The 20,178-nt window shown below is 34.4% G+C and overlaps 4 protein-coding genes across 5 annotated transcripts; 1 reads left to right on the plus strand and 3 right to left on the minus strand.

Annotated features, from left to right (window-relative positions):
* The first annotated feature begins 393 nt into the window (after nucleotides 1-393).
* On the plus strand, nucleotides 394-2,318 carry LOC110667838 (disease resistance protein RPM1-like). The gene has a single exon (XM_058154105.1). It carries the CDS (start codon nucleotides 496-498, stop codon nucleotides 2,059-2,061), a length of 1,566 nt encoding a protein of 521 aa, XP_058010088.1. The 5' UTR covers nucleotides 394-495; the 3' UTR covers nucleotides 2,062-2,318.
* Nucleotides 2,319-2,818: 500 nt separating this feature from the next.
* Nucleotides 2,819-17,157, minus strand: LOC110643299 (uncharacterized). 2 transcript variants are annotated; one of them, XM_058154108.1, is made up of 3 exons: nucleotides 16,039-17,157; nucleotides 13,012-15,181; nucleotides 2,819-4,112 (listed from the first exon to the last, which is right to left on the minus strand). In XM_058154108.1, the coding sequence occupies exons 1-2, from the start codon at nucleotides 16,483-16,485 to the stop codon at nucleotides 14,972-14,974; spliced, it is 657 nt and encodes a 218-aa protein (XP_058010091.1). In that variant the 5' UTR covers nucleotides 16,486-17,157; the 3' UTR covers nucleotides 2,819-4,112; nucleotides 13,012-14,971. The 2 variants fall into 2 exon arrangements, with proteins under 2 accessions (XP_058010091.1, XP_058010089.1); XM_058154106.1 differs by having other exon boundaries at nucleotides 3,462-4,112; nucleotides 15,508-17,156.
* LOC110671802 (uncharacterized) lies at nucleotides 3,462-5,723 on the minus strand. The gene is made up of 2 exons (XM_058154109.1): nucleotides 5,156-5,723; nucleotides 3,462-5,073 (listed from the first exon to the last, which is right to left on the minus strand). The coding sequence occupies exons 1-2, from the start codon at nucleotides 5,644-5,646 to the stop codon at nucleotides 4,851-4,853; spliced, it is 714 nt and encodes a 237-aa protein (XP_058010092.1). The 5' UTR covers nucleotides 5,647-5,723; the 3' UTR covers nucleotides 3,462-4,850.
* On the minus strand, nucleotides 7,780-8,463 carry LOC131168945 (uncharacterized). Its single transcript, XM_058154110.1, has 2 exons — nucleotides 8,016-8,463; nucleotides 7,780-7,922 (listed from the first exon to the last, which is right to left on the minus strand). Exons 1-2 carry the CDS (start codon nucleotides 8,434-8,436, stop codon nucleotides 7,795-7,797), a joined length of 549 nt encoding a protein of 182 aa, XP_058010093.1. The 5' UTR covers nucleotides 8,437-8,463; the 3' UTR covers nucleotides 7,780-7,794.
* Nucleotides 17,158-20,178: the final 3,021 nt, after the last annotated feature.

The raw sequence follows: 20,178 nt of genomic DNA on the forward strand, positions 1-20,178 counted from the left end.
AACTTTTCTTTTCAAATCTAAAATTTTAATAGTTTCCAAATTAGAATAACCTATTTTTATTATTTTTTTAATATTTATTCAGCTCTATAGTTTTTCTTATGTGTCCATAATAAGCACAGTGAAACTGCAGTCTTCTTTTAATACTATTTAATTTTTACATTATGAGAATAGCATGATAATTTTATTTTTTAAAAAATTATTATCTGATTCTATTGTTTCAAAATTAATATATTCAGTCCTTCTAAAAATTTAATATTTTATAATCAAGATTAAACAGTCAAAACTGATAGTTTGAAAAATAAGGATCAAATTGTTTTTCTAATTAACGCGTGGGTCCACTGGAAATTTAGGAAGAAAAAACGCTCAACTACTGACATTTTTCTGACATTTTTTTTTTTTAAATTGCCCCTCTGCCGACACTTGATATGATCATCTTTACTCTCTCATCTTACAAGCACGCTTGTTCCTCATTTTGATCTCATAGTATCCCCAATCATGCCTCTCTTCCACCATTTTTATTCCGATGCCTTATGTCACTTTTATGGTGAGATGCCCAGTGGAACAAGAACAACAACTGAAGCTCATGTTATTCCAAGCTCCAGGGTTCAACAAGACGAAGACAAAGGTGAGACTTCTTCTTTATCATCTTTCAAATCTAATTATGAAAAGCTTCCTCATTATCTCAAATCCTGTTTAGATTATTGTTATGTTGTTTCCAATAAACTTGTTATGGATAAGAATAAAGGAAATGTAGTTCGGCAATTGTTGGCTCAAGGTCTAATACCAGAAAAACCAGGGGAAATTATGGAGGATACAGCAGAAAATATTATTAACGAATTAATTGGCTTAGAGATGCTTCATGAAGGTTATATTTTTAGTCAGATAGAAGTCTCCGAATTCTATGAAAAATCATGCCTAGTTGAAGTTGAGGAGCAAGATTTCGTTTCTAAAGCTGCTACTTGGCCCATCCATGCATATATTGTTCCGTTTGGAGAAGACCTGCCTCCTAACTTCAAAAGCCTTCTAATTCGATCCTTGATTATTGAATTCTATTTTCCGCGGCGTTGGCAAACCATCTGTGGGTTGCAGTTTCTGTTGGTATTGAAGTTGATGAGCCTAGTAGAGTACTTACCTGATGAAGTGGGAGATTTGGTTCACCTCAAGTACTTATACTTGACCCGCTTTAAAATGAAGACGCTTCCACAAACGTTGCATCTAGCTAATTGTTCAAAGCTATTCCAAGTACCTGTAGAAATTTATAATATTGAACAACTTCGGCACCTTTTGTTTGCCGATATCTTCGAATATGGTGATGGAATTAGAGTTCCAAGAGGTATTGGTACATTGGCAAATCTTCAGACTTGCACTGGTGTCTATGCTAGCGCTGGCATTGCTAGTGAATTGAGTAGTTTGACCCAACTACGAACACTTCATGTTCGTGGAGTGTCTGATGATCATGCTGGTGAGCTATTCACATCCATCATAAAACTGGAAAACCTTGTTTCCCTGTCACTAATTGCAGAACAACCCGACGAGGGCACATTTCTACCTGAATTGGAACCATTTTCTCCTCCACCTCATCTTCAAGAGCTTGATTTATGTGGTGGTCTAGTTGAAATGCCCAATTGGCTTCCCTCTGTTGAAAACCTAACCAGTCTACAACTATGGTATTCTAATCTCTTGGAGGAGCCATTTTCAGTTCTTCAGTTTCTTCCCAAATTAGAACATCTTACACTTTGGGAAGCCTACGAAGCAAAGCTCATTGATAAAGAGTCCTGCGAGGCAGGTGGATTTCAGAAGTTGAAAACTTTGATAATTGCTTCAAGGAATCTAGTGGAGTGGACTGAAATTGTAAATGGGGCTTTTCCAAGTTTGAGGCGCCTTCGATTTGACGATTGTGATGAGTTGAGGTTTCTGCCTGAAGGATTACAGAATATTTCTACAATTCAAGAGTTGTACGTATCTCATTTGCATGGAGACCTTGCAAGGAGATTGAATGGTAAAGAAAATTACAAAATCAAACATATTTCAAAATTTTATTGGCGTGAAGAAATTTCCTGAGGAAGTCATTAGAAGAAGCAAGATTTATGATTTACTTATTTAATACTTTGATTCTCTAATGCCCCATCAATACACGAAGGTAAAAATATCTATCTTTTAGGATTTAAGACGATAGAAAATGATAATATTTGAAACTATCTTTGTAAAATCTTTAAGGATTTCTTTGTAAAATCTTTAAGGATTCAGGATGATGGAATTGCTGGTACTTTTTGAGTTTTGGATTATCAGGTATGCAAGTGATCAAAGGTTATGGTGCTTCTACTGATTATTTTTTTTTTAGCAATTAGAATTTTCTAGCATATAGTTATAATATTTATAATTATTATCTGTTTACAAATTCCTCATTTTATTCGTACATCTACAATTTTTTTTTTTATATATATTTTCTTAATAACATTAAAAGAATTTAATATCTTCTATTCAAATTGTTAAAAAAGATTTAATGTGTTTACAAAATAAAAATATAGATTTAATGCAACATAATGACAATACAAGAGTTTAACAGTCAAAACCTATAACAATACATACGTTGATCTCTTAATTTAATATATCAATTTCGCATCATTCTTTCTTGCTATCAGAATCATGAAATTCAACAGATTCAGAATCAAAATCCTCACTTGGAGATTTCTGCCTCACCTGTGCGTGTGTTGTTGACAAATGATGAAATTAATTCCGCCATTCAGCAAGTCGTTCCACCCAATTTTAGGCACAAATAATTAAATTATTAAAATTGAAAGGTGTAATGATAAGTCGCTTTCACACAATCGCTATTCTAGGAAGCTCCAATTATTTATATTGCCATACACGAGCAGAATATAGTAAGAGAGAACAAGAGTACATATACAAGAAATTAAGGAGAAAGAGAAGGTGAAAAGAGACAAAATGAAGTTTTTCTCTCTTATCAGTCGCAGCAGTGTTGGTGTTGATTCTGTTAAAGCACAAGGCCTTGCAGAGCTAGTGTTCCAAACAGGATGGATGGCAACCACTTCTCCATAGGGGATAGCATGAACTTTGATATCAAAACAGAGAATCTAAAGAGAAACTGTATTTCTCATTATCTTGAATGAACTTTGCAAGAGTTCATACACAGAACAAATCTTATAGGAGAAGCTGACTAGAGTCAACAAAATACTGCTCACATGAGCTGTCAATGAACATAGAAGATGCTAAACAATAACTTAACTAATCTTTTGGCGGGAACAAACAAGCTCTCAATTATACCAATATCCCCACACGCCCCCCAACCTCCACAAGACCCAACTTGGATACTAACGAATGATGGGAAGCAGCAAGTAAAGGCTTTATAAACACATCTGCAAGTTGCTGAACAGAAGAAACATGAGAAAGGCAAAATAAAACCACGCTGCAATTGTTCCCTAACCAAGTGACAATCAATGTCCAAATGCTTAGTCCTTTCATGAAAAACAGGGTTATTAGCTATATGAATAGCTGCTTAATTATTACACTTCAAGGAGAGAGGAAGCTAAACAATGACCTGCAAATCACAAAGAATATAAGAAATCCATAACAATTCACAAACAGTAGTAGCCATACTACTGTATTCAGCTTCAGCTGAACTTTTAGAAACAGTGTTCTGCTTCTTTGTTTTCCAACTAATCATAGCATAACCAAGAAAAATGCAAACCCCGTGACTTGCGAGAAAATACACAACCCCAATCTGCATCACAAAATGTGCTGAGCTTAAGATCAGAATGCACAAGGAAATAAAGCCCCTTGGAAGGACAAGATTTGAGATAAAGAAGCAAATGTAATGCTGCATCCCAATGGGGCTTCCTATCAGCAGCCATGAATGTCAAATGTTGCACAGAGCAAGTAATATCAGGCCTGGTGATGTTCACATATAAAAGTCTCCCAATAAGTCTTCAAAACTTATCAGGATCTGCCAATAACTCTCCATCATCTGGTGCTAAGTGAAGACCCTTATGAAGAGGCATAGACACTGCTTTAGCTGCTCTCATGCCAGTGTCCTTCAAAACATCTAAGATAAATTTCCTTCGGCTGATAAGGGTACCAGTTTCTGATTGAACCTATGTAGCACGGAAACGGAAACGCGGACACGGGGAAACGCGGAAACGGACACGGGGAAATGGCATTTTAAAAAACATAGGAAACGGAAACGTGGGGGAAACGTGTAAATATAAAAAATATAGGGGTATATTTATAAATAAATAAATATATATATATATATATATATATATATATATATATATATATATCATGAAAGATGTTTAATAATAAATAAAGTTCAAATCAACATTTAAATTCAACTATAAAAATACATATTTAGAAGTTTCATACTTATAAGAAATAAATATTAACTACAACACATTCAAATGTTAAAAAAGAAAAGATAATGAAATTTATGACATTTCCTCAACTTCACTGTCTTTCTCATTCTCCTTCTCCATGCTTGTAGTTGCATTTTCATCAAACAAAACAGACTCTAACTCTGGTTCATCCAATGAAAGGTTGGCAAATTCAAGAACTCCCACATCTTTAATACTCCCAAATTGATCACCACCAACATCCCACAATTTTGTCTTCTCATCATAATATTGGGAGGAGTTTCTCGATAGAAGACGAAGATTATTATGGATAAAAACCAAGTCCTCTGCACGTTTTGGAGTTAATTTATTCCTTCTGCATGAATAAATGAAGGAATAAATACTCCAATTTCTTTCACAACAAGAGGAGGAAGTAGGTTGTCCAAGCACTTTAAAAGCCAACCTTTGAAGTAAAGGTGCATTAAAACCAAAACATGCCCACTATTTCCTAGGATCTGTAACATACATACTTCCAATAGAATCAGGATCAGCAAAAGGTCCACTTTTCAAAGAAAAATTTGCAAATTCATCATTTGCTCTAATTTGTTCATCTTCATTAGAAAAAATCCTCCTAAAGCATTTAATTCTCTCAGTTGATACTTCTCCATCCATATGAGGAGGCACTCTACCTTCTCCCTCTTGAAGCCATTTTTCACTATAAAATCTTCAAAAATAAGAAAACAAATTCAGAAAATAATAAAAAAAAAATTAGAACAAGAAGATGAGTATGTAAGTTAGAAATTTACCTTGGATTTAATGAATGGGCTAAACAATGAAGGGGAGTGTTGCTCTTTGCCCAACGATCAACAAGAATTCGATGAACCACATAATAAAAAGGAGAAAACCCATCTGCTTGCTTTCCTTCATGATCAAAAATAACTTGCTTCACCTTTTCAATCATAGAATCCCACAACTCATAAACCAAATAAAGGCATGGTTTGTCTGTGTCACAAACTCTGATCATGTCATAAATGGGCCCAGTAAAAGCAATAATGTAATCAACCTTTTCCCACCAATCCTCATCTACCACTTTATCACGAACAAATCTAGCTTTGCCTTGGTCATCTTCTCGGTATTGTGCCCATTGATCACTCATAACCATTGCTTCTAAAGCACGCCTAATAAGTTTAAATCTTTTAAGCATCACAACAATAGAAGCAAAACGAGTGTCAGCAACTGAAAGCAATTTCAAAGGGCTAAACCGATTATAAATTGCAAGCCTCATGGAATGATTCATTATAAAATTCTTGATTTGCAAAGCATCCCCATGGATTTCAGTGATCCAGTGACACACATTATAAGTTTCTTGATTAGTTTCCAAATTTTTTGCTGCACATATATTCTTCAAAGCAAGATTCAGTGTTATCAAGGCGAAAGGCGACACTAAGGCGATAGAGCATTCTATTGCCTTAGGCGAGAGGCGCGAGGCAAGGCGAGGGCCTTTTTGAAGCGAGGCGCCATAACCTTAATTGTTTAAATTATATATATATATATATATATATATATATACTTTTAAATAGTTGATAAGTAAAAAAACATATTAAAAAGAAAAAAAAAATGATTTACACTATGTTTATATCTAAAATAAGAGAAATTGAAAATAGTGCATACCTGTATTTTCAGCTTAAGTATAAGATACAAGTGAAAGTATGAGACTGTAAAATTCAAATATATAGCATAAGTAAAAACACACATAATAATAAGAGATGTTAAAAAAAGAAATAGTTCATACCTGAATTTTCAGCAGATGTATATGATAAAAGTGACGCTATAAAATTATACATAATAAATAAAAAATTAGAAATAAGTCATAAGTCACATAATAGAAAATATAAATTATAGAAGTTCAGACATTAATACATAAAAATAAGTTGTAAGTCATAATAAACAGAATGCAATAAGTACATAAAAAACTTATAACTAAAACTACTCATCATCAAGATTTCCAAAATCATCTTCATTTTCAACAACGGCCATCACAAATTCTTCCTCCTCTTCATCATCATCAACTTGCGAAGAGGATGCACCTGTCATTGCACGAGGCCTTCGAAATGATGGAGTTTCAATTGGTGGTGTTGATCTTGCAGCCGTTCTCGATTCATAACGAGATTCGAAACTCCACCGCTCTACCAACATCACCCTGTGTCAATACGTCATTCATGAAAACAAGAGAATCATCATCATCATCATCCCCATCACCTTTTTCTAATTCACCAAGCAACCATTCATTACTCTCATCAATATTTGCCAAATCAATAGGTGTTGTGATATCCCCAAAAGTGTGTCGGCGTAGCAACGCTCTATTGTACTTCACATATACCAAATTGTCCAAGCGTTCTTGAAATAGCCGATTTCTTTTCTTACTATGAAGCTGTCATTTATTTTACAGTAACAAATAAGTTAAACTTCAAACTCAAAAGGCTCAAGATAAAATAACAAATTAAGAAATCTATATATATATATATATATATATATATATATATATATATATTACTTACATGCTCAAATACACTCCAATTTCTTTCGCAACCACTTGCACTACATGTGAGACTCAGAACCTTTACAAAGAAACTTTTGTAGGTTTGGAGTTGAAGAACCATATGTTTTCCAATAGCGACTATTAAAATATAGAACCAATGATTGTTAAATTCATGATATAAATTAACAAATGAGCAAAATGAAAAATTAATAAGAATTAAATTAATAACCTGGAGATTTGGTTGTTCTTCCTCTAATAGCTGAAGGAAAACCAAAGGTCCCTAATTGCCTTTGTATTTCTCAATTTCATCAAGAATCATATCAACTTTTCTGAATTTTTTCCATTTTATGAATGCATGAAAGCAATCTGTATTGACCTCTTCATCGATTCAATTCTCATCTTATTTGGATAAAAATTCAGGATTCAAAAGTATCCAAAGAAGATGCAAAGGACGATGCAATTGAAGCGACCATCTCGCATCAATAATCTCAAAAATGCTCTTGTATTTCTCTTCATTGCCATTGAGTGAGTTGGCAATGGCTTCTTTAGCCCTATCCATGGCTTCATAAATATATCCCATAGCTGGTTTTTTTTCATTATCAACAAGTCGAAGCACACGAACAAGAGGACCGGAAACCTTAAGAGCATAAACAACATGATTCCAGAAGGCAGGACTCAAAACCGTCCTTTCACACTTTTTGCCTTTCACCTCTTTAGCCCATTTACTAGTTGTCCAACTTTCCAAGTAAACATTTTTCTAATGTTGGCTTTCTGAAGATGAATCTTTCCTAGTGTAATAAAAGCAGTAGCAAATCTAGTTTGCCCTGGCCTTAGCAATTCTACTCCATTAGTAAACTTCCGCAACATATTTAGAACTCCTGAAGAGCATATGTGAAACCAGTAAGCTCAACAGCTTTGCGGAATGTTTCTTTGAAAAACACGGATCTTAAAGATATCCTCCAACATCAAATCTATACAATGAGCTGCACATGGAGTCCAGTATAGATGAGAAAAATTTGCTTCCAATATTCTCCCTGTCATAAACAAGTAGAAAAATTCATTCCATTAATAATAAAAATAAAATGATATTTTTTTTAGTAATATAAAAAATTAAATAAAAATTTTACCTGCTGCAACATTATTTGATGCATTATCTGTAACAACTTGAACTACTTTTTCAGGACCAATTTCCATCAATTCTTTCTCAATCAAACTAGCTAACAATGCCTCTGTCTTTGATTCATCACTTGCATCAACTGATTTAATAAATACACTTCCCTTTGGACTATTAGCCAAGAAATTAATCAAGGTTCTCCCTTTTCTATCCGTCCATCCATCACACATCAATGTACATCCATAATTTTCCCATTCTTCTTTATGAGACTCGAGAAGATCATTTATGATTTGCACTTCTTTGTTAAGTAACCGAACTCTAACCTCATGAAAACTTGGAGGTTTCATTTCTTTCCCATAATTTCCAATTGCTCGAATCATTTCCCCAAAGCTATCATAATTCACAGCATTAAAAGCTATTCCCACATCATACATCCATCGTGCTATGGCAACACAAGCACGCTCCTTAACTCCTTTTTAGTGGACTATTTTCATCAATGGTAGTTTGCCTCATATTTTTCCCAAAACAGCAGTCTAGGGAAAAATAACAGTCAATAGGCCCTCTACTACTTTGTGGTGGTAAAACTTTTGGTTTTTAAAAGCACTATTACTGTAACTTCCAAGATTTGCCTTCTTCTTTCCTGCTAATTTCTTGCATCAACTCTTCCTCTTCCTCATTTTCATCTAATCCCGATTGCTTCAACATCATCAAATTCAGGTGGTCTTTCCATATTCATAATTGATTTTTGCTCTCTTTTTTTAGCAATGAATTCCTGCATTTGATTCCTTACATCTTCTGGACATTTTGGACACCGAATTACATTTTTGTAACCTCCAGCAAGATGTTGCTTGATTCTATTAATTCCTCCTTTGTAAACTTTCATACAGTACATGCATTGAAGATCATTGGTATTGTTTTCACTAACTTGAATTACATGTGCCCATCCTGGGTCCGTTCTTCCACTACTAGCAGAAGATCCAGATGTATTATTCTTATCACCCATTTATAATCTAACAAAAAAATTAACAAGAATAAAAAATAAATTAATTAACAACAAATTAACAATATCCAATATAAATTAAATAAGTAATTAACAAGAATAATAAATAAAAAATAAAATAGTAAACTAATTAACAACAAATTAACAATGCCCATACAAATTAAACAATTAATTAATAAGAACAAAAAGTAAAATCATAAATTAACAATGCCTATATAAATTAAACAATTAATTAATAAGAACAAAAAGTAAAATCATCAAATTAATAATAAATTGATAATACCATATAAAATAAACAACTAATGTCTAATTAACAAGACAAAAGTAAAACTAATTAATCTAACAACTAATTAACAATAATAAGAAGTAAAAAGTAAACTAATTAACAACAAAGTAATAATGTCCATATAAATTACACAATTACTTACTAAGAACAAAAAGAAAAATAATCAAATTAATAATAAATTAATAATATCCATATAAAATAAACATCTAATATCTAATTAAAAAGAAAAAAGTAAAATTAATCAAATTAAAACTAATTAATAATAATAAGAAGTAAAAGGTAAACTAATTAATAATAAATTAACAATACCCATATAAATTAAATAATTAATTAACAATAATAAGAAGATAAAAAATTAAATTAACAATAAATTAATAATACCTATATAAAATAAATAATTAATTAATAAATAATGTCTAATTAATAAGGTAAAAAGTAAAACTAATCAAATTAACAAGAATAACAAATAAAAATTAAACTAAATACCAACAAATCAACAATACCCATATTAATTAATCAACTAATTAAACAAGAATACAAATTAAAATAATCAATTCACCAATACCCATAAAATTTAAATAATTAATTAATAAAAATAAAATAATTAAATTAATAAATAAATAAATAATTAATAATAACTAATTAATTAAAAGGAGGAGAAGGAAAAAAAAAATAAAAAGGGACGTGAGATCAGAAGGAGCAGAGCAGGAAAGAAATAAGGAGAGGACAGAAAAAAAAAAAGAAAAAAAAAGAAAAAATAAAAAACAGAGCAGAAGGGACGTGAGATCAACAGAGGGACGTGAGATCAGAAGGAGCAGAGCAGGAAAGAAATAAGAAGGAGAGGACAGAAAAAAAAAAAAAGAAAAAATAAAAAACAGAGCAGAAGGGACGTGAGATCAACAGAGGAGAGCAGCGTGAGATCAACAGTGGAGAGGGAGAGAAAAAAAAAAAAAAAAAAAGGGACGTGAGAGAGATCGAAGCAGCGCAGCAGGAAAGAAAAAAAAAAAAGGATCTGTGAGACAGAGATCGAACAGAGGTGGAGACTGGAGAGGGAGAAAAAAAAAAAAAGAAAGGGACGTAACAGAGAGAGAGATCGAAGCGGAAGAAGAAGAAGAAGAAGAAGAAGAGAGAGAGAGAGAGAGAGAGCGTACCTATTGTCGTCGTGAAGTCGAGGTTGAGCCGTTGAGGAGAAAAGCGTCTTCGTGAGGTTGAGAAGAAAAGGGTCTCTGCTGGTGGAATGGCTGACGGTACGCAGATAAATTTATTGATTTTTTAGTTTAAAAAAAAAAAAAAAAAAAAACACTTTACCGTTGCTGTGAAGAGGCGTCGCCTCTCGCCTGCGTCGCCTCTCGCCTCTCCGGCCGGAGGCGTCGCCTCCTCCAAGCCGAGCCAGGCGTTCCAGTCGAGGCGACAGAGGGACGCCTCGCCTCGCCTGGGCGCCTCGCTCGCCTTTGATAACACTGGCAAGATTAAGAGTGTGCACAACACAAGGAGTCCAATAAATATGTGGAAACATTCCCTCAATGATTTCTCCAGCACCTTTACAATTTGAAGCATTATCAGTAATGACTTGTACAACTTTTTGATGACCCACCTCATCAATTACTTCTTTTAGCAAATTAGCAATAAATTGCTTATCTTTCACTTCACCAGAACAATCTACAGATTTGATAAACATGGGGCCAGACTCAGAAACAACAATAAAATTAATCAAAGGCCTCCTCTGCGGATCACTCCATCCATCACTCACAATACTAACACCCTTTTCTAACCAAGTGCTTTTAATTGGTTCAAGCAACCTCTCTACATTTGCTTTTTCTTGCTGAAGTAATGTGGTTCTCAATTTGTTATAACCAGGCGGCACATAACCACCCAAAACATTATTAGCAGCAAAAGAATAAGAACTCACATAATAAGGATTTCTGGCAAAATTAAAAGGTAGACCCCCAGTGTAGAACATTCTAGCAATCTCTGCATCTAATTGAGCTCTAGTTTGCAAGTCAAAAGCTCTACCAAGAGGAGAATCATTAACTCTTCTTTTCTTCGAAGTTCTTTGAAATACTTGGTTCAGTTATATTCAATGAAGGAACAGAAGTTATACTAATAGGCAAAGAAACTCGCATAGATTGTGAATTGGTAATTTTGTTTGTTGCCTCATCCTCCTGTTTCCTCATTTCAGAAATACTATCATTCATCACTTTTTTACACACACCAATCCCTTTTCCAGTGATTTTTAATAAATGAGCCCTCACTCTAGTATAAGTCCCTTACTTTTCTTGTCCACAAAAATTGCATATCCATTTACAATTACCCCCTCCTTCTCCAGTTTTCTCTAGTTTAGTTACATATCTCCACAGAGGATTAAATTCTTCCTCGCTAGTTTTTGAAAAGTGGCACTAGTGCTATTTGCTTGGGTAGAATTTGAGTTCGAAGAATCCATTCAAATATTGTCCTATCAAAATGACAAAAAGAAAATGCAATTTTATACAATTTACAAATTATTTAAACAAATTATATACTAAGGATTAAAGCACAATGTAAATTATATATTAAATGATTAAAGAATTAAATAATAGAATTGAATAAATTGACTATATTATGAAAAATTTTAATATATAATATAACAATACATTAAAACAAATTATATTAAACACATTATATATAAACTATTACAAAAATATAAAATATATTAATATAAAATACAAATTTTGAATGTTGGAATTTTTTTTATTTATCATTAATTAGAATTTAAACTTGAAATTTTATAATTTTAAAAATAACTTTAAAAAAATATTTACATTTGTCATTAATTTCCTTCAAAATGTTGATTGTAAAAATATGGCAAATCTTGAAAATTTTTAGTGAATTTGGGAAAATTTTTTTTTATCTTTTTTTTTTAAAAAAAATATTTATGATAACTCCTCAAATTTAGTTTGAGAAAAATCTAATTATGGAATATACATTTAGAGAAAAAAAATTGATATTAAATATGATAAATTTATGATTAATTAATGGAATAAAATTGTAATTAATTAATAAAAATTGCTTGATAAAATTATTTTACAAAAAAATTAGAAAAGGAAAATAATAAATTAATAATAAAGAAAATAATAAATTAAATAATAATAAATTAATAAAACCACCCCAATATAAACCTAATTACCCTCATTCACAATCGGGAAGGAAAAAAAAAAGGGAAACGCCACTCACCTTTCGACGAAGGGAGAATCGGCTGCTGCTGCTGCTTCTTCTTCTTCTTCTTCTTCTTCTTCTGTTGATAAGAGAGAAAAGAGTTAATATGGCAGATCAGAGAGAAAAGAAGAGAAAGGTGGTGTTGCGATTCTTACCCGCGTTGCGAACTGGATGCTGCCGACTGTCGTTGAAGCCTTGAAGGTACTCCTTTTCTTTTTCTTTTTCTTCTTCTTCCTTTTCTGTTGGTGAATGTTGTGAACTGTGAAGTAATCGATTTTAACCTACCCATTTTTCTTTTTTTCTTTTTTTTTTTTAATTTTCTTTAAAGAAACGCGTTTCCGTTTCTTTTTTTTTTTTAATTTTCTTTAAAGAAACGCGTTTCCGGCAACGGAAACGCGTTTCCGATTTTCAATATTTTCGGAACCGGCCCGGAAACGTTTCCCAGCCGTGTCAGTTCGTTTCCTCGTCGAAAACGTTTCCGACACTGGGAAACGTGACTCAGTACCGTTTCCGCGCTTCATAGGATTGAACTACCCCCAAACCAAGGAAATATTTCATGAAACCAAGTTCTTTGAAGGTGAATTTATCATGCAGGGCAGATTTGACTTCGTCAATGGCCTGTGAATTGTTTCCAGTTATGATGACATCATCTACATAGATTAAAAGAGCTAGAAAAGCATCTGAATCTATTCGGCTAAAGAGACAATGATCATGTACTGATTGTTGAAAACCCAAAGAATGCAAAAAGGAAGTAAACTCAAGGTTCCATTGTCAGGAAGCACATTTTATACCATAACGGGACAGTTTCAGCAAACAGACCCGCCCTGGTAATGCCTTCGTGTACCCATCTGGTGGCCTCATATACACTTCCTCATCCAAGTAACCATGCAAAAAAGCATTATTAATGTCTAACTGATATAGAGGCCATTTCTGAACAGTTGTGAGGGCAATAAAAATTCTAACGGTGACTATTTTAGCCATAGGACTAAATCGCTCCTTAAAATCAAGTCCCTCTATCTGATTGTACCCTTTAGCAACTAAGCGGGCCTTATATCTATCAACCTCTCCATCTGGTTTGTATTTGACTTTAAAAACCCACTTTGAACCTATAACCTTCTTCCCTTTAGGTAACTCACAAAGTTCCCAAATATCATTTTTCTCCAAAGCCTACAATTCTTGATTCATAGCGTCAATCCAATTGCTGTCAGTTATTGCTTGAAGATAATTAACAGGCTCTTGAATGTTAGATACTGAAGTAACAAAGGCATAATGGCTAGGAGAGAATATAAAAGAAGGTGTACCTGGTGAGGAATAGAAGACTGCCGCAGAGGTAGTAGCATGAGAAAGAGAGGCAACAACAAAATCTTTCAACCATGAAGGTTGCTGATGAAGTCTAGTACTTCTTCTTAATGGTGGTGGGGCTGGAGCAAGAGAAAGAGACAATGGGGGTGTTAATGATGTAGGTTGGGAAGGTTCAGGTATGGGTTTGGACAAAGATTCAGAAGGATGAAGTGCAGGAACAGGTGTAGAGAGGAGAGTGACGGTATGGTGTGATGTAGATGAAGAAATAGGAACAGGAAGAACTGGGGTGGAAGACTCAACAGAAGATAATGGTGTATCATTAAAAGGAAAACTTGTCTCAAAGAAAATTACATCCCTGCTTACAAACACTTTATTGGTTTGCAAATCCATGACTTTATAGCCCTTTTGTGTAGGTGGATACCCAAGAAACAGACACTTATGTGATCTATCATCAAACTTGTCTCTATGTGGGTGAAGGTTAACAGCAAAACAGAGGCAACCAAACACTCTTAAATGGTCACAAGTGGGTGGTTTGTGAAATAACAATTCATAAGGAGCTTTCCAAGAAAGTAATTTGGTGCGCAATCTGTTAATAAGGTATGTAGCAGTTAAAATACACTCAGACCAGAATCTTTTTGGTAAAATGGGCTTGTAATCTCAAAGCTCTAGCAATATCCAAGAGATGTCTATGTTTTCGCTCAACTACGCCATTCTGTTGAGGGGTATAAGGACAACTTTTTTTATGAATGATGCCCCTAGACTGAAACAATTGTAAACACTGATGATTCACAAACTCCCTCCCATTATCTGTCCTTACTATTTTCACTTTGACATTGAACTAGGTTTCCACATGATTGAGAAACATTGCAAGAACATAGCTACATTGGTCTTTATGTTTAATCATGTAAGTCAAAGTGGCTCTTAACTTTTCATCTACAATAGTCACAAAGTATCTATCTCCAGAAACACAAGGTGTGGCATAAGGGCCCCATAGGTCAACATGTAACAATTCCAAAGGGTATTGTGTTTTTATCTCACTATCAGGAAAAGGAATTCTGGCTTGTTTAGCTAAAGGACATAAAGGACATTTATAATGGCAATCAATGTGAAGTTTGAAGGGCTAAATGTGTTGTAATTTCTGAAGTGATGAATGTCCTAATCTAGCATGAAGTATAGCAAAATCTAAAGTTTAAGCAGAATTGAACAACTGAAAATTCTCTTTATTAATACTCACACTAGAGAAGCTGGTATTTACAGAGTTCAAAGCAAGGGAATCAAGCAAATGTTTTACTTTTGAATGATAAAACTGAATGGCGGATGAAAGAAAACTAGACTTATCCAGAATGTGAAGTCCTTCATGCTCTTTCCCAATGGCTACCACTGCTTTAGTCTTCTGGTCCTGAAATAGCCAACAGAAAGGGTAAAACAGTAAGGGTAAATTTGTGGTTTTAAGAAGCTTGGTAACCAAAAGTAAATTCAATTTAAATGAAGGAACTAAGAGCACACTGTATAGAGAAAGGTTATTATGCAAGTAAACAGTGCCTGTTTGGTTAATTTCAGTAACTTGGCCATTAGGTAAACAAATGGATATTGGTGTGTGAGTGAAAGCAAGGTTATGTAACAAATGTGGATTTGGTGTCATATAATCTGAAGCTCCAGTATCAATAATCCAAGATTCTGATCCTACCATTCCAGCATAACAAACCAATTTGGGATTGAATTTACCAGCAAAACTTGTGGAACTCATCATGGACTGATGGTCTGAAGGTATTGATGCGACATTCATGGCTATGGACTTCCCTTTGGCCATTCTTTGCATTTCCATTTGTAAACTCTCCAGCTTATACTAAGATCTTCATATTTGCTCATCTCAGTAAAATAACCTTTATCCCAAGGCGAATCAGAAACAAAATGGTCAGCAGATTGCACTTTACTTTCAACTTGTGCAACTATTTTGTTCTGTTGATGTGAACTCTGATTCTTGTTTTTAGCTTTAAACCACTCCGGATACCCAATCAATTTGAAACAACCAGCCCTAGTATGCCCATCCATATTGCAGTAATTACAATGACCTTTTCTAGGATCATACTTCTTAAAATCTTTTCGAGTTCCTTGTGATTTCACAACTAGAGCTGTTGCATCTACAGTTTTAGCAATATTCAATTGAACCTCTCTAGGGGTTTCAATCCTCAAAACCATAGAATAGGCTTTGATTACACTTGGTAAGGGATCATGAAGGAGGATTTGGCTTCTTACCTGATCATAGGCACCATTAAGCCCCATAAGAAATTGCATCAACTTATCACAGTTATGCACCTCTGTTGAAATCTTCACAGATCCACATGTACATGATGGAATTGCTCTAATATTTTCCAGTTCATCCCAAAGTTCCTTCAATTTTGTATAATAACTGGCAATGGATAATCCTTCTTGCATCAGTAACGCTATCCTTCTCTTGATCTGATATATCATTGGCCCGTTACTCCCACCGAACCTCTCTGAAATTTCATCCCATAGCTCCTTCGAGGACGTCGCATAGAGAAATACCCCAACCAGATCCTTTGCAATAGAGTTCCACAACCAGGATGCGACCATGCAGTCACACCTCTTCCATCTTTCAAACCCCTCAGATCCTTCCTCTGGAGCTTCAATTTTGGCATTAACAAAACCTAATTTGTTTTTGGCACCAAGAACAATCTTCATTGCCCTACTTCACGATCTGTAATTCTTCCCTGTTAATTGCGCTGAAACAAGGACCATCCTTGGGTGATCCGAGCTTTGCAATGCAAATTGATCATCAATTGTTTCATGATTCTTTAATGATTCCTTGAAGAAATTCATAATGCTTTGATCTCTTGCTGCATTACTCTCCTTCATCTTCAAATTTCACTTTCAATGGCTAACAGAAACAAGCAATCGATTCTACAAGCTACTGTACCCACTCTGATACCATATGAACTTTGATATCCAAACAGAGAATTGAAAGAGAAACTGTATTTCTCATTATCTTGAATGAACTGTACAAGAGTTTATATACAGAACAAATCTTATAGGAGAAGCTAACTAGAGTCAACAAAATACTGCTCACATAAGCTGTCAATGAACATAAAAGATGCTAACAATAACTTAACTAATCTTTTGACGGGAACAAACAAACTCTCAATTATACCAATAGATAGCAACATGGAGTTTGAGTTCATGATGGACTCCGAGTTTAGCAGAATGCTTGCTGCTGCTACAGTTTATACTAAGCCTTTAAGCAGAGGAGCAGTTTTTCCTTGCGGCAGAGGCAATAACTACTGCCTTGCACAAAAAAATGTTAATAAGTGCCGTGAGGTATGTGACCGGACTTGCAATCGCTTTAAGTAGCTTTTTTTGCAAGCATAGCCATGCCCGTGCTTCAACTGTCTTTCTCTGCAGGTGGAATTTTGTGTTTATAAATAAAATTATCTTCTTCTAGTTTTGTTCTATTCGTATCAGAACTGCATACGTGAAATCTTTGGCTTTGAGGTAATACTCTTCATTTTTCTTTTTTATAAAGGGAAGTATCATTTAATCAATAAAATAGTCATAGTATATATTTATAATTAATAATATTGATATCAAAAATTATTGTTTAATAAAATAAGACAAATCTCTTAAAATATTACCTAGATCTCTTCTGCATTACTTTCTGAATTATTTCGATCTCTCAGCATTTATTTTGATATAGTTGTCCATCACAGTTATCATAATATTTTGACAGATCATGTTTATTAGACAAAATTGATCAACAATAATTCAAAACTACCAGACAATTTTTCATAAAAAATGTTAAAAACAATCATAAAGGGAAATAAGATAATTATATGTAGAAATCAATTCCACATTAAAAACAAAACGGCAAAACTTTACAAAATGAGAGAAATAAAAGAAAATGCAAATCTGTCAAGTATGAATTTGAGTTTATTAATAATAAATAAATGAAAAAAAAAAGCGCCATTGCTAATTAATAGTAAAAATTTCAAATTTAAAGAGTCTATAAAGGAAAAAAATAAAGAAAAGGAGAGAGTCATTAATTTTATTTTCTTTCTTTGAATTACTGCAAATTCATTAAATTTATCAAAATCAATATATATATATTTTTTTTCACTGGATTTTTATGTAGTTTCGATCCCACAGAGGGGGGGGGGGGGTGTGGGTGGGGGTGGGTGAGAGAGAGTAAATGGCAATTATCCCTTTGGTTTCTCCTTTTTTATCTCTGTTTTCTTTTTCTCTTATGACTATTTTGACTTGGAATTGCAGAGGTGCAACCAGTGCCAGCGTTAATTGATCTCTTAAGTTATATATCTAGAGACACAATCCGGCAGTTGTCATTATTTTTGAACCTCGAATCAGTGGTATGATGGCTAACCGAGTGATTAAAAAGACTAGGTTTTCTTTCTCTCAACGTGTGGAGGCATCAGGAGGAATCTAGGTTTTGTGGAAAAAGGGCTAGTCAGTGCAAGTGCTGGCTCATCACAGACAGTATATTCATATGAAAATTTATGAAGCCAATAGTTTTCTCATGAATTTTACTATGGTGTACAGTTGCCCGAGTGCTTTTATTAGGGCTCTTTTGTGGCCATCTTTAAATAGTGTGGCTTCTAATGTTGTTGGTCTGTGGGCTCTTATGGGGGACTGGAACGCTCTCCTTAGGGCTGAAGATAAGAAAGGAGGCTCTCCTAATCGTTCGAGTCTCTATCGTTTATTTTTCAGCAGTAGATACTAACTTCCAGTTTGATGGAGATTCCTTTCAGGGGGTCCTTTTTTCACTTGGACTCGGGGTAGAATGATGGAGCGTTTGGATTGGACTATTGGTAATGGGGATTGGAGACCCAATTACCCTGATGGTTATGTACTGCACTTACCTAAGATGCTTTGGCCTCTACTTTTATTGCCTAATGGTGTTCGACATTTGCAATTCCAGGATCATCTGTTTCGCTTCCAGGCTACCTGGACGACGCAAGATAAATTAGGGATATGGTCCGTGATAACTGGAGGCCAAACTCCTCTTTTATGTCAGCAGTGAGCCATTTTACAAACAGGCTGAAAGTTTGGAATAAGTCTGTCTTTAGGAACATTTTTCATCGTAAAAATTGTATTTTGAGTCACCTGAGTGGTGTTCAAAGAAGTCTGAACTATGGACCGACGTCATTCCTGGCGAAAAAAGATTTAATGCAGGAGCTAGAGGTTCTCTCTCATCAGGAGAAACTGGTACGGTACCAGAAGTCTCTGAGTGAATTTATTAAATGGGGAGATCTCAACACCTGCTATTTTCACCTTAAGACAATTAATCAAGGGCAACAAAATTGGATTCTTCATCTTAAGAAAGCTAAAAGTATTTGGGTGCATGATCAAGCGGAATTACGAAATATGGCAATGAAGTTTTAGAAACGTCTCTATTCTAAGGATGCGGCAGTGGCACCAGCTGATCCTATTAAGGGTTGTTTTTCTAATCTAGGTGAGGATGCTCTAATTGGATTAAGTTCACCACTTTCTTCAGTTGAGGTTCACAAGGCTCTTTTTGGCATGCAACCTTGGAAGGCCCCTAGATTGGATGGTTTTCATACAAGTTTCCATCAACGGTATTGGGATATTATCAGTGATGCTATATGTTCAGAAGTGTGTCGGGTTATTGGTGGGGTTGATATTGATAGTGGTATGGCTTACTTTGCACAATTTGATTCCCAAAGTCCCTCATTCGGACTCTCCGTCCCAGTTTCATCCCATTAGCCTTTGCTTTGTGGCTGATAAGATAATCACTAAGGTCCTGGCTAATCGGTTGAAAGTCGTCTTGCCTTGTTTGATGAGCCTGACTCAGACAGGTTTTATTGCAGGACAACATATTACTAACAATATAGTTATTGCTTATTTCAAAAAAAAAAAAAAAAACAATGTAGTTATTGCCCTAGAATTAATTCATCATATGAGAGCGAAGACTGGGAGGAGAGATTCTATGGCAATTAAAGTGGAATTGGAAAAGCCTATGATCGTCTTCGGTGGGACTTTTTAAGAGAGTCTTTGATGGAGGCTGGGCTTCCGATATCCTTTTTTAGTTGTATTATGAAGTGCACTACCTCCTGTTCAATGCGGATTCTATTGAATGGGGGTATGACTAAAGCTTTTAGCCCATCTAGAGGTGTGAGATAGGGCGACCCATTATCGCCATATCTGTTTGTTTTCTGCATGGAAAGGTTGGCTCGTGGTATTCAGCAAGCGATGGATAATGGTTGCTGGAAGCCCTTAAAGTTGTGTTGAAATGGTCCTCTTCTTTCACATTTATTTTTGGCGAACGATCTCATTCTTTTCGCTAAGCCTCTTCGAAACAAGCTACAGTTATTCAGGGGGTGCTTGATGAATTTTGTAAATTTTAGG

The sequence above is a fragment of the Hevea brasiliensis genome, chromosome 9 (genome assembly GCF_030052815.1).
Source record: "Hevea brasiliensis isolate MT/VB/25A 57/8 chromosome 9, ASM3005281v1, whole genome shotgun sequence".
Classification (NCBI taxonomy): domain Eukaryota; kingdom Viridiplantae; phylum Streptophyta; class Magnoliopsida; order Malpighiales; family Euphorbiaceae; genus Hevea; species Hevea brasiliensis.